Source organism: Brachionichthys hirsutus, chromosome 16 (assembly GCF_040956055.1).
Source record: "Brachionichthys hirsutus isolate HB-005 chromosome 16, CSIRO-AGI_Bhir_v1, whole genome shotgun sequence".
NCBI lineage: Eukaryota > Metazoa > Chordata > Actinopteri > Lophiiformes > Brachionichthyidae > Brachionichthys > Brachionichthys hirsutus.
The window spans coordinates 5,512,492-5,528,685 of NC_090912.1; the positions used below are offsets into that span (position 1 = coordinate 5,512,492).

General features: G+C 44.5%; 1 protein-coding gene across 1 annotated transcript; it reads right to left on the minus strand.

Moving 5' to 3' along the window:
- Nucleotides 1–12,036: 12,036 nt before the first annotated feature.
- On the minus strand, nucleotides 12,037–16,180 carry dhps (deoxyhypusine synthase). Its single transcript, XM_068749648.1, has 10 exons — nucleotides 16,089–16,180; nucleotides 15,310–15,508; nucleotides 15,001–15,165; nucleotides 14,772–14,893; nucleotides 14,542–14,638; nucleotides 14,382–14,468; nucleotides 14,132–14,237; nucleotides 13,917–14,020; nucleotides 13,637–13,762; nucleotides 12,037–12,881 (listed from the first exon to the last, which is right to left on the minus strand). The coding sequence occupies exons 2-10, from the start codon at nucleotides 15,502–15,504 to the stop codon at nucleotides 12,786–12,788; spliced, it is 1,098 nt and encodes a 365-aa protein (XP_068605749.1). The 5' UTR covers nucleotides 15,505–15,508; nucleotides 16,089–16,180; the 3' UTR covers nucleotides 12,037–12,785.
- Between the last annotated feature and the right edge of the window lie 14 nt (nucleotides 16,181–16,194).

The following is a 16,194-nucleotide window of genomic DNA, read 5'->3' on the forward strand; positions in this document are numbered from 1 at the left end:
AAGATTTTCCAAATGCTCAAGCAACTAATGCGGTCTAAAGACGGAGACAGAGACGTGCACAGCTGAAAAAGCAATGCTGATAATAATGAGAGAGAGAGAGAGAGAGAGAGCAGTCTCCTTATAGCTCGCTGTAAGGATAATAACATGTATGCTGGCAGGGACAGAGAGAGAGAAATGAGAGCGAGTCCTGAGCCGCAGTGACGCCATTGTGGTTCCACAGCACTTCCTGTCTACTGCCACAGTGTTTGTGTGTCTTGTCTCCCCGGCAACTGGCAACACATAAATACCAGAGAAGTAGTAGAGAGTGAAGGGGAGAGAAAGAGAGCAATAAAAAAACAAAAACAGAAACAGAACAGAAAATAAGGGCAGGCCAGTCAAAGTCAAGTGGATCCATTCGGAGCCTCCGGCTGGCTCCTTTGAGCTCGGCGTTTGGGTGGACTTCTGGACTGGTTTGTGGAGAGGATGAGGTGGTGTAAAAAAGCTATGAGCACAAATGTCCCAGGGCTGGGGGGGGGGATGCAGTAGCAGAAGTGCTAACTAATGTAGGGTGGAGCTGAGAGGGATATAGAGCGCTCTTCTTCTGCAGAGGCCCGCTCCAGTTAGAGGTTCAGATGCTGCCCATCTATTAAATAAAAAGAACTGCTACATGGGAAACACGTTTACATTCAGGTACTTTGACCTTGAGCCTTGCCTGAAGATGACAGTAGGACTTTTGAGAATTTTCATCATGTTGCACTAAAAAAATAAACTAGGAAAGCGTCCACAGAGCGCAATCAACCGAGATATTGAGGAACAGATTTTGAAGCTCCATTGAATGCAATGTTCACGAAAAATTCAAAGTGATCCAAAATCCAGGATCTCTTCTGGATCATCACCAAAATCATTATTGTCATTATCAACTGTTCCTGGTATGTTTAAGCCTGTAGTTCTCTCTATTCTTTAATAGCGACATTCAGGAGGCGCTTCTCAGACTTCAAGTATGGAGGCGGGGAACACCGGAATGTGTTTGGAATTGTTTTTAGGAGCTGAATGTGCACATAAACATTTTGTGATGGCTGTCAAACCTTTGCTTGTGAACGTGTGTGAGTGCAGCTCTTTTAATAAGTGTGTCTGGTTAAGAGTTCTGCTTTCCTGAAAGTTACCCTCTTTCCTTTCTTTCTCTAAAACCATTTTTCCACTGCTTCTCAGATTCACCGTGAAAACCGAATAGAACTTAATGGAGTTTTCATCCCAGACTCCGTGGCCCTGATTAGAGTCACTTACTGTCATCTGACTCACTGTCTGAGATGATCACAGCCAAATGTGCTGTGTGAGCAGCTGACACGCAAAGCTACCCATGGATGCACCGAAAAGCACACACACGTAAAAAAAAAAAGCCAACAACAAGGACGTAGTGAAATGAAAAATACAAAATGTTCAGGAGGACATTCAGGTGAATGTGAACTACGTGAACTATTAACTCAAGTTTAACGAACAAAAAATCCCCTCTCTGGAGCGCTGATGACCTGCAGACCTCAGCGAAGGACTTCCTCATGCATGCAAAACGGCATCCTGTGCACCCACACCGGTTCAGATGCAGCTACGGCTGAAACTGTTGAAAATTAACTCATCCGTTAGAATGCAGAACCGGACCTGTAGACACAGACGCACACCTGGGGAACGTTTACAACCGGTCTCACGTGCTATTCCTTAGAGGTGATAACGGTTTTACGCCTCCAGAAAGAACCCAGCAAGGCCAGACAAACGGAGGGGCTCTCGTTCAGCACCAGAACCATTTCCAAATCCCTCCACCTTCCCTGCCACATCTATATTTAGATCAGATTTCACCGAGGCGGATTTGGATGGAGTTTTTCCACCTGAGGTGGGAGTTGTCTCCAGCCAGTCTTAAGAGGAGTATCTATTGCCTTTGAAACTATTGATGCTGATACAGAAACACACACTGAGGGAAGGGCGACAGAAAGAGGGGGGAGATTCGTGAAGCGCTGCGTGATTCTATAACAACCACATTCAATCACTTCACCAGTAATATTTGCCGACTACCATTCAGAACGCTGAAACCCTCCCTGCACGTCATTTCCCTCCTGTTGTTATGTAAACTTGTAAATCCCCGTTGAAGGCAACGTAGAAACTGACCTCGATAAAGAAGCTGCAGCTCAGTGACATGTGTCTTCCTGGCATAGCCTTTTCACTAAGATAGGAGTGTATGCGTTGCTAAGAGACAAAGAATAGTGTATGCGTGTGTGGTGTTGGTGTGTGTGAGTGAGTGTGCGTGTGGAATGTGTGACGTAGGCTTCCTCAAAGGGGTGAGGTTGTCTGTGCGGGACTTCATGGCTCACACACCCAAAGGCTTTAGGGAAAGAAGGGGAAGTCATAAAGCCTCTAATAGTCTGTGTGTGTGTGTGTGTGTGTGTGTGTGCGTGTAGGTGTGTGTGTGTGTGTTTGTGTGTGTTTGTGTTTGGGGGGGGGGGGGTTGACAGGTGCTGATCAAACCAGATACAAAGAACACAAAAGCCTAATAATCGTTATGTAAGCGAGTTTCAGTTCTTTTCTTCCCATGGAAACGTCGGTATCACCGGACGATCGAATTTGTTTCATGTTTTGCGTGTCGTTCAGCACGAAAGCCCAATTTGAGGCCACTTTACACCAACATCACTACAACTCTGTCGTTATTGCTGAGCAACTACAACAGCATGGAAGCCCTTATTGACTCTGTGAGACGGAGATCAAGAATCCAGGATTAACTTTAGTGAAATGTGAATCACTCTTCAAACTTGAGGGACAGGTTATAATACTTATAATATCTACTCTGACTGGTTCTTGGTGATCATTTGTTTAAAAAAAAAAGAAATCTGTCTCCTATAATTAGATTTCACATTAAACATCTACCTTTTTTGCAGCTTTTCGACATAAATTCTCCAGCATGTCAGAGGCTTTGTCACAATAATGGCGCACATTTAGACCCCTTCCTGCCCTGCTATGGCCTCTCCTCATTTATTAGCAGCTGTGTGGCCAATTATCTCCCTGCCCCCTTTCCTGTGTTCTTGCAGCAGCCACATCCATGCACAGAGGGGAGGCGATGGAAGGGAGGGAAGGGAGAGAGGAGACCGAGAAGGGGAGGGCTCCTCTCCTCTGACATCATCATAAAGGGATCCCCTGCACTGAGGCTGGGCCCGCCCACTCCCTTACTCTCACACTGTCTGGCTCCCAGACACACTCCTGTCCACACAGACAGGGAGTCTGCACAGCCGGAGGAGAAACAGACCCACGGGAGAGACGGAGAGTGGGAAGCGAACGCAGAGAGGGACAGAGGGGGGGGACAACAACTGTGAAGTTCAACTTCAAGTGTGACGCTGGAGCTCACGCGGAAGTGAAGTCGTGGGAGGGAAGGAGTTAAAAAAAACGACTGTTTCAAGTAGGTGCTGCATCAGTTTTACCTTTACTCCACAGCTGACTTGCTTTTTGTACAGTTTTCTGACTTTATGATGCAGCCAACCTCTACTTTCTGTTTTCGTCTTGAACCGCCGGTCTCCTACAAGCGAGACGCTTCACACTCTGCTTCCTGCAGCCTGTTGATCAGGACAGACACTCTGCACAGAGCCATAGCATGTGAACCTGCTCTTCAAATATTCTCCAACACAGACACGGACACACTGCTGATCTCAGGTCTGCCTCTGTGGACTCGCTCCATTAAAAAGGTCAGACATAAATAGTTCCTTTGAATGGGGCAGGCTTATTTCTGTCTGTCTTTCTGCCTGCCTGTCTGTCTGTCTGTACAGTATCTCTGTTTGATTTAGGGATTATACCTCCACCCCAACATTACCGTATAATTACTTTGCCTCTACCTGTTTGTCTGCTTGTGGTATGTGTGTGTGTGTGTGTCTCATGTAGCTACCTTTGTATGACTTTTTTGGTGTGTGTGTCTGCATGCCCATCAGTCTGTGTGTGTGTGTGTGTGTGTGTCTCATGTAGCTACCTTTGTATGACTTTTTGTGTGTGTGTGTGTGTGTGTGTCTCTGCGGGGAGTTTCAACAGAGGTCATACAAAGTTTTAGAAAAGCGTCCGAGAGTCGTAATGGCAGCGGCGAAGGAAGGCCGGAGCCGCTCAAACATTCCTCTCATTGTTCAGAGGCCTTGTAAGTCTCCAACTCCCAAACCTCCATGAAAGGAAGAGAATCCCGCAGCTACTGTAGCTAACTCATTTTCAGATCCGGCTCGGAGCAAGAGGTCGCCGTCTCCCTGTCCTCTCTTCTGTTACCGGACGAAACTGCGGGAGACACAAAATTGAACTTGAGGAAATGAGCATGGCAACAGAGAAAAGACAAGATAAGAATGAGCTGACTTCAGTCTTATGCATGGGCACCTGTTGCATCGCTCTTTACACGGTCGGCTGTAAATACAAGATAAGTGCACGCTGAGCGAGAAGACGGCGGTGGGAGCTGTCATTATCCAGCCTTTTCCAGCGAGGAGTCATGAGATCGGTAAACTGTCCAGGGAAGGCCTCATGGCTGAGAATGGCTGGAGGAATAAGCTGAAGCCCTGGCTGTGGCGGGATGGGAGGGTGTGCCTCGTAGCAATCTGTAGAAATGGGCCCGGGCTAAGGAAACCATGGCGTAGTGGAATAAGAGTGTGTGTGTGTGTGTGATTTCCGTATCCATTTGTGCCTGTGTGGTTCAGTGGCAGCCGGGCGACTGTGCACTAAGTACAGGGCTGGTGGTGGTAAGGATGTTTGGCATGGAGTCAGGCTGAGGATTGGGTTACACGCACTGGGCTGCAGGGAGCAGACCACAGGCCTGGGCTGGGCTCCTCACTGCTGAGACGAACTTACTTTGATTTTCTCTTCTTCTTCTTTTATGTCTGGAGCTGAGAATACGTTTTTTATTCTCAGCGTAATGTCCCACATGTGGTGGCGTGTTCCGCTGATTCAATGCCAGCCAATGAACGCACGCATTTGATTTATGAAAACTGCAATAGAGAAGAAGGCCCGTCGTCGGGCGCTAGCTCGCCCTCGTTTGAATGTCACTGAATGTCACAGGCTCAGCAATAATTACGCCCCCACACAAAACATGAAACGAGTTCAATCTCAAATATGTGCGTCTACCCTGTCTGGTGGAAAGAAGGCTGAGGTGTGGTAATACGTAAGGTGTGTGTGTGTGTGTGTGGGTTCAAAGTGTTCTGCATTTTCACTGCGGCCTTTAGGTGGGCTCTTTTTTTTTCAGCTCTTGCAGCAGTAAGGCTGATCGTGCTAAGTAGCATCCCTTTAGCAGACCTTGGAGGCCGAGCCTTGGAACTAGCTTCTATTGCTACTCCATAATTGGTATTATCTGATAAACAAATAATTAAGTTGCAATGGAAATGTAAAAAGACGCATTTCCTTGCGTCAAGCCCTTCACCTTCATGGACCGCCCCACCCTTGTGAGCCACGGTCAGCACACATCAGAGCGAGGTGTCATGGATACGACAGCAATTATGGAAAGCAACTGTGGCATGTTTACGTTTTAAGAAGGGTATTGGGATGTTGTTGTAACCCTTGTGCTCCGGTGTTGACATAACGTCTGTAGCCATTAAACTTAGAGTTCACACGAAGTCGTGGTTGGAAACAATCTGCCCTCCCGAAAATTCTCTGATGCAATGGAAAGATATATATATATATTTTAAAAGGCATATGCTTCAGTATGATGCATAATTATTAAAGCGCTGCATAATGCAGGAGCGTAAATAGCCCGGCTCGCTGCTTGCTCGCGGCACTGGAGGCGTGAATGATGTCAGATCGGTACTATTCCTGGTTTATGGGACGGGGCGAGAACCCAGTTAACATACATGCCATGTTTGAACGGCAACCCACTGACAAAACTGTGTTTGTTTATTGATAGCGAGCGTATTACACTGAGAGCGACAGATTGGGAATATACGTGCATTTCTTAGTCAACATGTGCATGATTGTGTGCACACAAGGGCAGAGAGAGAGAGAGAGAGAGAGAAGATATGTGTTGAAACAACAAGGCATTGAGATCCAGCTGTCTCAACAGAGGCTTTTCCACTTAGCTGTGTGCCCTTGTGTAAACGGCAATGTCAATTCCGAACTCAGGCTTGAAGGGGGGGGAGACGATCTGAGAAACGGGCCACTGACCGCGAATATAAACTTAGCAGAACACACACATAGCATGAAGTGTACACCCTAAAACCATCAAAGTGCCCACACGAGGACGCTCTGAAAGGCATTCTGACTCAACCAGGGTACATCTGCTGACCATCGCCGCTCCGTGAGCCTCATTTTCCCACTCCGTCAGGATGCAACACGTTGGCACGATTATGAGCTGCCAAATAAGCGGCGGCCTCAAGTGGGAGAACCTTATGATTATTATTGTCGACCACATTAAGTATTTCCGTTTGAGTAGAGTGTAACAACAATTATAAGGGCACTGACGAGAAAAAAAGCACAACAAGCCAAATGCCAAACTGACACATGTTGAGAGCTTCACAGTGAGCGCTTGAGGTGAGGCGTTGGACGGCGAGCGTCGACCAGAATGATGTCATTACAGGGGAAGGGAAGGAATGAGCTCATGGGCTTTAACGGCTGCGGGTTCGACAGGGTGGGGGGACGCAAAAGGGGAAAATAACACACGAGATGAACCACTGGCAGATGAGAGGATGGCGGGATAGAAGGTTTAGGCTGATGGAGGAGAGGAGAGGAGTTTAAGGGGAGTTAGGTCGCCATCTTTGACGAGTCCTGGGACCCTTAAGCAACCTTCTTCTTATTGTGACCGTGGAGAGGGAGAATTAGGCAAAGTACTTTTAATAAAAATAAGTGTTATACAAGATCTGCAAAGAACCACCTTGTTGAGACGATTTGTTTTTCAGTGAACGGAGTGACTAAAATACGTGCAAGTCCCTAAAATCATGCTAATCCAGTTAGGGCCTTAACTGGCTGCTTGCACGACAGACAGATGTTCAGACAGATAGTTAAAAAACGACCTAGACTGAGACATCCCAGCGCGTTCAGAGGACAGAATCTGGTGTCATCGGATGATGTGACCGCACACTGAAGGAAAGAACATTGGCCTGAAGGTAAACAGAGTGTTTTCATATGAAATAGAATTCACTGCTTAAACTCGAGACAGGACGATGATTCACTGAGAGCTACTTAGAATATCCACATTTCTTGACTGTCTAAAAGGTTTTTCGGAATTAGTAGTATCATGTTTTCAACTATTTTAGGAAACTGTTTGAGGACTGATCAACCTGGCTGTGGATTGTTTTGGACAACAATGATAGAGCATCAGTGAGTTCACTATGTCCCTGGCACAGCGCTCTGGTTGGGCCTGCAGTGACAACAGACGTCCGGTCTGGAGTCTGGAGTTCCCCCAAAAGTGTCCCACTGACTCACACCCTCGTATATGGTGGGATAATCGTGCTGCTGGAGCTAAAGAGGCTTTCAGTGTGGAAGTGAGGTTGAACGTTTTTACATATGTGGGGGAAAATGACAATAAAATAACAAGTAATAATCCATAAATGCCTACAATGGACTGGCGACTTGTCCAGGGTGAACCCTGTCTCTAGCCCGTAGTCAGCTGGGATGGGCTCAGATTCAGATAAGATAACGAACGAATGAAAAAGAATGAAGGAATGAAGAATCAGATAAGAAAGGGGCAGTAGTAAAACTGACTGAGAGGGCACTTAATTTGCCACTTCCTCCTAACCCAATTCTCTCCACTGTCCTCTGAAAGTTATTTCCATGGAACGAAACCACAGAAAGTCTGAGAAGGAGAACGTGCAAATCTATTAAACGCTCGGGACTGAGGATGTTCAATGGCTTCGAGCAGATAAACATGAAGCTGCATCAGAGGTAGGGATGAAGAATAGAGAGGCAATACGGAAATGCTCGACCTGACATGGAATGATTATGGAGGGCATCTACGAGGGTGCTGCTCATTTACTGTTTGCTTTCGACTTAAACTGTCTCGTTGTCTCTGTTGACCAGGGGGATTCCTGGCAGAGTGATTTTTGAGACTGCAGGACTGAATCACATTGCCAGGGATTTCCAATGGCTGACATGAAGAAAGCAAGCTCCATCTCACAAACGCAGACTTACACTCATTTGCTAACACACACACACACACACAAAGCCACACCCAGGTTTGTAATTTGCATTGTCACACAAAAACACACCCCGCTCTGTCGAAAAGACGTCAAGGCAACCTGGCTGTGCGGCAGCAGGGCTTAACCCACATGTGAACAGTGAGTGCTTGCCATGTTCACAGTGGTTAAGTTCTGCCGCCACAGGGCTGCAGCCGGCAGGGGGGGGGGGGGGATTACAATCAGGGAGGGGTGCACCGCATCAAACCGCTGGCCCTCGCACCAACACCCAGTATTCAGATTAGTATAATGATGCTGCAAGGTGCTCCTCCATCACCTCGGTCCACCTGGAGCCATGTTAGGCCTTCTAAGGATTTGAAATGAACTCTTGTGGATTGAGCATCACTCATTCCACCGGCGCTGATGAGTGTTGAAGTACACAGCTGCTGCGTTTACATCACAGTTTTATGTTTATTTAATTCTGTCTGTGGGTTGGCTGCTACTCTTTGAATAATTTAAATGCACCTGCTTGCAGAATTGGCCTAGTCAGCTATGAATCTCGATCCATCCAGTAGCAGATGTAAAAACACATTTTCTTCTTCAAACGTGTGCTTCATTTGGATGAAAAATTGAGTCGAGTGTAGCTTAGCATAAATGAACATGAAAAGTCAAAAAACAAACTTGGGACCCCCCCTCTTCTTCGGTGGGACGAGCAACATGTCGTTGGTTGTCGTCGGTTGTACTGCCGGCTGCAGAGCATAAACTCTGCATTCGTATTTCCTTTATGTTTCACGTTGTCAATTTCTGCATGAGCATTGTTGTGTGTTTGTGTGAGTTACGCATATGTGTGTCTGTGTCCGTGTCTGCCTTAGACCCCCCCGGCCCCTCAGCCCCTGAGCCCCTGCTGGGCCGGTCTCCTGTGCCTGCTGTGCTGATAATCAGTGTGTGACGTCGGCTGGCTCAGTTCAGCAGGAACAGGGGACTGGTCTCATTTCCGCACACACACACATACATACATTATAATGAATGCAGCCTGTAATATGTTCATGCATGTTTGAAATGAGTTGATCTGATGATGTAGCTGAAGTTAAACTGTGATCTAACTGTGGCCACAACATTTTTCCAGCAGGTGTACACACTGTCAATCTGTCACGAAGCACTTGATTTATGCCCTCTCTTATTGCATTTACAAATAATTAAACGCTGTACCTTGTAAACTCGTTACTTGAATAGAACAGTGTGAAATTTAATACATTCTTGTTCCTATGATATTTTTTAATAAAGTCTTCTGCAATGTTTGCTCCTGTGTTTACATACGGTATATGTATATATATATAAATATTTGTAGGACTTTGTATTGTTTTACTGTCTGTTACTGGTGCCAAATTTGTAATACCAAAATGTTTTTTGTTTTTTAATGGTTAGTAGTTGATGCTCTCTGTGGTTTCACTGCATTAAATTATATTCCTAAAAATCATATATGTGTTGTTGTTTATTGTGCTTTCAATTATACAATCAATGTTAAAACAGAAACATGATGATGAAACTGTTCCGTTCTTCTTCCTTTGGTCCCGATGGGCTCGAATGACATGGATTGCATGAAGGTTTGCACAGTCCGACGCTTTCTACACACATTTTTCAGAATCATTCGGTGAAAGAACTACAAGCAGAACCGAACAATGGAATTAAAAGAAATAAAAGAGACTACAGTGTTTGCCTCAGTTTCCCCTCCACTCGTATCTTCGTCTTTTAGCTTCATGGATCCTCTGTAGAACAGGTAATTTCGGGTTTCTTTTTTTGTCTTTGGTGAGCATTTCTTAAACTGTTATTACCCACATGGATAATTACCTATTTATAAACCCCGAGAGCTGACTTCTTTTGGTAATTTAAGCATAAAGCGACCTAGGACGTGGCAAGCCCACAACTATTCAGAATAATTCATCAGGATTATTATAACAGAAAGGTTCTGAGGTTTAAATATTAATGCCCACAAATACAAAAGAAATAAGAAATTAGATAAACATGGAGCGTGCATTCCCCTTCCAACTGCATCCGTGCATGCAGGGCATAGCACACTATGGTGATGTCACCATCATGGCATCTCTTTAATCAGATCTGCCCCATGCCAAATTATGTAAAAACGTTGTAAACCGTTTGTATGCGTTTAAAATCGCTTGTTTGCCATCAGTAGTTTGTGTTTGTACAACGGTAATCTCATTTTACATCATGGTGGATTCTGATGTGTTTTTCCAACTGAAAATTATAAGAAATAAATTTGATTGTCTCTGAATCTTCTTTATCTCAGTTGCACATTGGTGTCAGTTTCATGTCTGTCCGTCTCCATAACTATACCGTGACAGCATGCATATTCCCCCAACCCCCAAAATTCACCCCTCATCCAAATACACGTTAATCTGCCGGATATATGATGTGTTGGTTGGTGGAGCACTAGAGGTTGTCCACACCTGGGTGATTTTATTTTTAATGGCCTATTACTGTATTATCATAATACTGAAAAAAAATATTTCTCATACTTTTTGAATTTAAGAAAATCCCATGAAAATCCTCGTGGTCATTCATTTTCATATGATTTAAAGTGCACAGATGATACAGAAAGGTAAGGTTCTTTCTAAAGTATCTTGCGGCTCACTAGATTACCTATATTAGAGATTACTTTTTTTTTAAAGGCCACTTGCTTTCGAAACGTTGCAATTTCCATCAGATCTAAATGCATTGCAGTCTGAGTCCCAAGGTGTCTGTTCAAGGTTGATAAAGAAAAACAATTCCCTCCTTTTCCCATATAGGCAGGATTATCTGCCAGTGTCTTAAAACCAAATTGCACTCGTTGCACTCCTTCACCTGTCACTGACTCTTCAGGTTGGCCAATGAGCTTCCGCTCGAGGAGTTCCCATGGCAACATAACACGTAAACAAAGGTGGAGATAAGGCGTTTGGATGTAAGCCACAAAGGATTTTTTTTTTAAAAGAACTTGTTGCTCAAATATTTTTCTAAAAAATTATAACCATTAGTTTATACTGTCGCATTCTTAAAGTAGTGATACATATGGAAATGGGAGTGTTTTTTTTCAATTCATTGTGTATTGCGTTATTTTACCTCCACTCTTCTCAGCTCCAGATGTATGGATAGAAATTTGGGTTTTTTTTATGCAATCATATAAAAAATGGATTTGCAACCAAAAATAATGATGTTGATAGATAATAATGGTATTGTTTGCAAATCCATTATTTTTGTTTGATTGCATATAAAAAGAACCACATTTCTCTCCATACAGATCCAATGCCACCACGCCCTGCAGCTGTATAGTAGGTCAGTTCTCATTCTGTCTTCCTTCTTCTTTATCCCTGACGTCAGGTTCTGTGGTTCTCACCATAAAAACAGAAAACTTCCCAATCTGACTAGAAGACATAACTGTCATTATGACTGCAGACCCGCACATTACAGTGTACTGATTGTTCCACGGAAGAGGAGACAAACACTGTCTGCTCTGTGCAGACGCCACACAATATTATCATAGCGTGACTACAGCTCTCTCTCTCACACACACACACACACACACACACACAGAGTCTCTATCACAGTCTCCTTGTAATCTTTCCATTAAGCACAGAGCAAACAAGTTTCTATTGAGCTGAAAATCCATACAGCCTTTAAAAAATCTTTTCACTGTCAAGCCCTGGGTAAACACACACACACACACGTGCACACACACACACACACACACAGTGCCACTGCCAATAGGAAACGATATAAGGACTGAATGGAAAAGCAGTTTGTACTAAGTCAGGAACGCCCAACTCCTGTGTGTGTGAGAAACTCGTGGGGCTTTTGGGAAAGTTGACCAACTCCACTTCTCCAGCTCTGCTTCCAAAAAGTAAAGGTCACCATTCCCACTTCAAAGAAAAACAAAGAACAAAATACCAGCCCAATAGAGAATACACCAGTTACACGTTTAATATAAAAACTTCCCTAAACTTCCATTGTCAAGTCTGTAAACATCAATGCTTATCCAAAGGAAGCATCCATTCCTCCATCAGCAGAAATATCTTCTTCAGTTTTAGCTGGATGAATGGATGAATGGATGAATGGATGGATTAATGGGTGGATAGTTGCTTCTATCAGCGACTGACCTGTAAGCGAGCTCCGAAACACCAAATTTCAGAAAGTGGAACCATAGTAACCTTTGGGAAAAGAAAAAAAAACATACTGCAGAAAATAAATACACAGAAATCACCATTTAATAGCGGCAGAAATTATTCACCGATGACTTGAGATGATATGCAGGCGCATGTTCGAATGGTAAAGACAGGATATATAAGAACAGACAAACACGTCTGTGATGTTAAAAAGACAGAACTATAGCAAGACACATTTAAACTAAAATAAACAACTGAATAAATAAAGCTTCTGACGCTCACACAGCTAAAATGTGATGTCAGTCTTTGGCGCATGCTATTCCAGAATGCATGTTGGATAGAAATGTTACTTGTTTTAACAAGTAAGTATTGTTATGCAAAGTATTAACAGCAACACAGACTCTTAGCTGTAGCACTTTAAGTAACGCGCATTGTGTTTTACTGTGTATTTTCAACCGATCTGTTTAGAAAGTTAAACTTATGTGCCGTTTCTAAACCAAAGGAAATGCCAGAAGAACAAAGCTGGCCGTTGTTTCGAACATTCAAGAAGGCAACTCATTTATTCTGTATTCTTGCCAGCAGCCAGTTTGTCAGCATGGAGAGCAAATGTCTGGGACACCATCAGAGGGAAGATTAAAGACGCATCTGCATACACCTGTGAACAGAGAAGAGAACAGGGTTTCACTGCGCTGTCATGCGACGGCCGCCGCTAAAACCAGCCCAATCAGACGTTCTCATATTTCTCCGTGTTGAATAAAGTCCAGTGGACTTGTAGGAAATGCTTGAAGATGTTTCTCCTTTTTCAGTTCTCCACAGACATCTTTCATATTTATTTACGTTTTTTGATACCACTCTGCCACCTTTGGAACAAACAACGTGGAGACGTCGCCCCCTACAGGCCACAAAAGGAATCACAGCTCCTGGTGAGCACTGACGTCCCAACGTAATACAAAAACTAAAAGCTGAACCCGGAAGCTCAACAGCTTTATGCCATTTACGAAAGGGTCGATGCAATTCATGATATGACGTACGTGCTTTTAAAAGGGAGAGACATGAACAAATGTATTTTCTGTAGTAGTTTTAAAGCCTGTGAAACCTACTGACTAACAGTCGCTGCATACTTAAAGGGAATATCAACATTTAGTGTTTTAGGACAACCAATCAACAGAAATCACATCTGGAAACACTCAAGTAGCATTACCCAGTGGTGATGAAAGGTATCTGGGGAATGTAGAAAATAACTAACTATCAAATATAGTAAAATGATTGTAGTAGAGCAGAAGAAAGGAAAACGTCTCATAATAAGTTCTAAGAAAAGCCTGTCTGAGGATATAACTAATACATGGGAGGCAATCTTAACATGAATCTCTGTGTGGTCATGATTACTACTGTTAATATAGATATCAGTACCTTAACAGGTTTGGCATCTGTTTTGATCTTGCCCCAGGAAACCGCTTCATCGGGTCTGGCACCAGAGTCAGAACCATCAAACTCCTGGCCCGTGTTCACAAACACGGCATAGTCAGCTCCATTCCTCTGGAGAGACACGGAGGAGCAACAGAACATCAAAGGAGGACGATTGTCTGTGCGGCGGTGAGGAGGTTTGATTTAGCGTACGTATTTAGAAAATTGTGCACAAAATCTGATCTGACTTCATGAAGGGCTGAAATACGGTGGGGTTTTTTTTTACCATGAGGTTAGCGTTGGCTATATGATGTTTGACCAGCCCTCCTCCCAGGATGATCATTCCTGTTCTTTTGGCAAACACGGCCTGGCTGTTCAACTGGCGGATATCTGGGGGGGGGGGGGGGGGGGGGGGGTCGATAAAAAGGTTCATAATATGTCCAACAAATCACACTGAAGAAGCTACGGCGGCCCTGTTCCGTGACAATGATGTTATGTTACCTTCCACAATGTCCAAAATGAAGCCGGGGTTCTTATACGAGTGGAAGTAGATCATGTCACCGAGAGAGCCATCAGTCAGAGCAGGACTGAACACTGGAATGTTATTCTGACGAGGAACAAAATATCACATTTTCCCGACGCTTGAAACAAGCACTGCACATGAATTCATGCTGGTTTTCCCCATCTAGCATGCTAATAATTTGTGTCTCCACCCTGTGATTCAGACAGTAGTTTTTTTTCCAGGACTCACCTTGTACGCCCAGTAGTAGACAGACTCGGTGTTATTAATCTCCTTCCCAAGTCGATGGATCATTTTGGAGGGAGTCCAGTGGGTGCCCTGAAATAACGGCGCTCAACAGGTTTGGAAAACAACAAGAAGTTCATGCAGGCAATGAATGGTGACGGCTTACCTCTGTTTTCTGCTCCAACAACATCTGGTCCAGGATGGGCATGAACCAGTCTTCAAACTTACAGTAGTTGTCATTGGGTACCAGAAGGTTCCCTATCCTACGTCCAGCAGCAACAGGGGATGAGGATGGAGAGATGAAGGCAGTGGACAGGGAACAAACGTAACAAGCAAACTGATAGAAGCTAACATTTGTAAGATGAGTTCCTGGATGTCCTTTAGCATTCTGCCCACCTGTTGATGCCCTTCTGGCGAAGATCCTTTCCCGGCAGGCTGAAGTCTCCCAAATAAGTATGAGCCATGCACTTGATGAAATCCTCTTCTATGCCTCCAGCGGTAGTGACGATCACATCCACCTAGCGCAGATCAACGACACACATCTTCACAAACTAGTTTATGCCTGTGGTACTTGAATAGTTTAAACGCATTACCTGTGATGTGCCGTAAGTATTTAAACGCGTACCATTTTATGTTGCGCCAGGTAGCGGATGCTCTCTCTGACACCAGAGCTGATGAGGTTGGAGGTGTAACCGAGGAAGATGGTGCAACCCGACTTGCAGTTTGCTTCACCAGATTCTTTACCCTCGCCCCCATCGTCTGCTTCGACCGGCTCGAGACGCTTCTCTATCTGTGAATGTGAAGTCATTAGAAATTAGGAGGGGGGGGGGGGGGGGGGACGACTTATCATTCGCTACTAAAGCTGCAATTTCAAACTAACTCGAAATTTAAAAAGCTACAGAAAATGAGGCCTGGTGATGGCCATTCCTCTCACCATGTGGTTAATCTCTTGAATGGCCAAGCCAAAACTGCTGGCCTGAAAGCCCGTGGTGAGGTAAGACTTCAGCAGCGCTTGCAGATCGACCCCCTGGTTGAAGTCATAGCCTTTTATCTTTGGCATATCCTCTGGGAGTTCACAGCTGGGCTTCAGCACGGCCTTCATGGCAACAGCAGGAGCTTGATCTGCCATCTTTCTGCGAAATCACGAGTAGTAGTTTGTGTTGTGTCAAGATAAGCACACTTAGATATTTTAGAATAATCTACATTTATGTAGAGATGTCACAAAATCTACCCCCCATGTAGTTTTAAGGGGTTATAAGTCATTTGATCTCTGAAAACGACCCCCCCGCCTGCCCCAGGCCCTGTTCGTTGGCCTGTGGGTTAAGTTGCCTCCCCCAACCCAGTCGCTCTCTTTCCCATGTTTCACTGAATGAATGTTAGTTAGTCCTCGGAATGATGAACTCTGGTGCGCACTAATCACAAAAAGTTAATATTACAACTGCATAAATCTCCTAAAAGTACACACACACACACACACACACACACACACACACACACACACACACACACCCTTTGAACTAGTTTTGTCTGGAGAGTATAGGGAGCCAAATGAATGAAATACATGCGGCGTATTTCTAAAGTCGGGATGACTTGGACTCACAAGAAGTCAAATGTGCGGTCTCGCTTCGGTTTAGCTCCGGCTGGGTAACAAGCTAACAGTTAGCTCCTTTTGTCGCGTTGTCTGCCCGTAATCATGGTTCAATTTAAACCTACCTGTTCTTTGGATACGTCAACGGATAGAAGTAGTAGATCAATAACAATGTTTGACAAAAACCGAGAGATTTGCATTTCCGGATACCGCGTGGGTCGTCAACGGAGG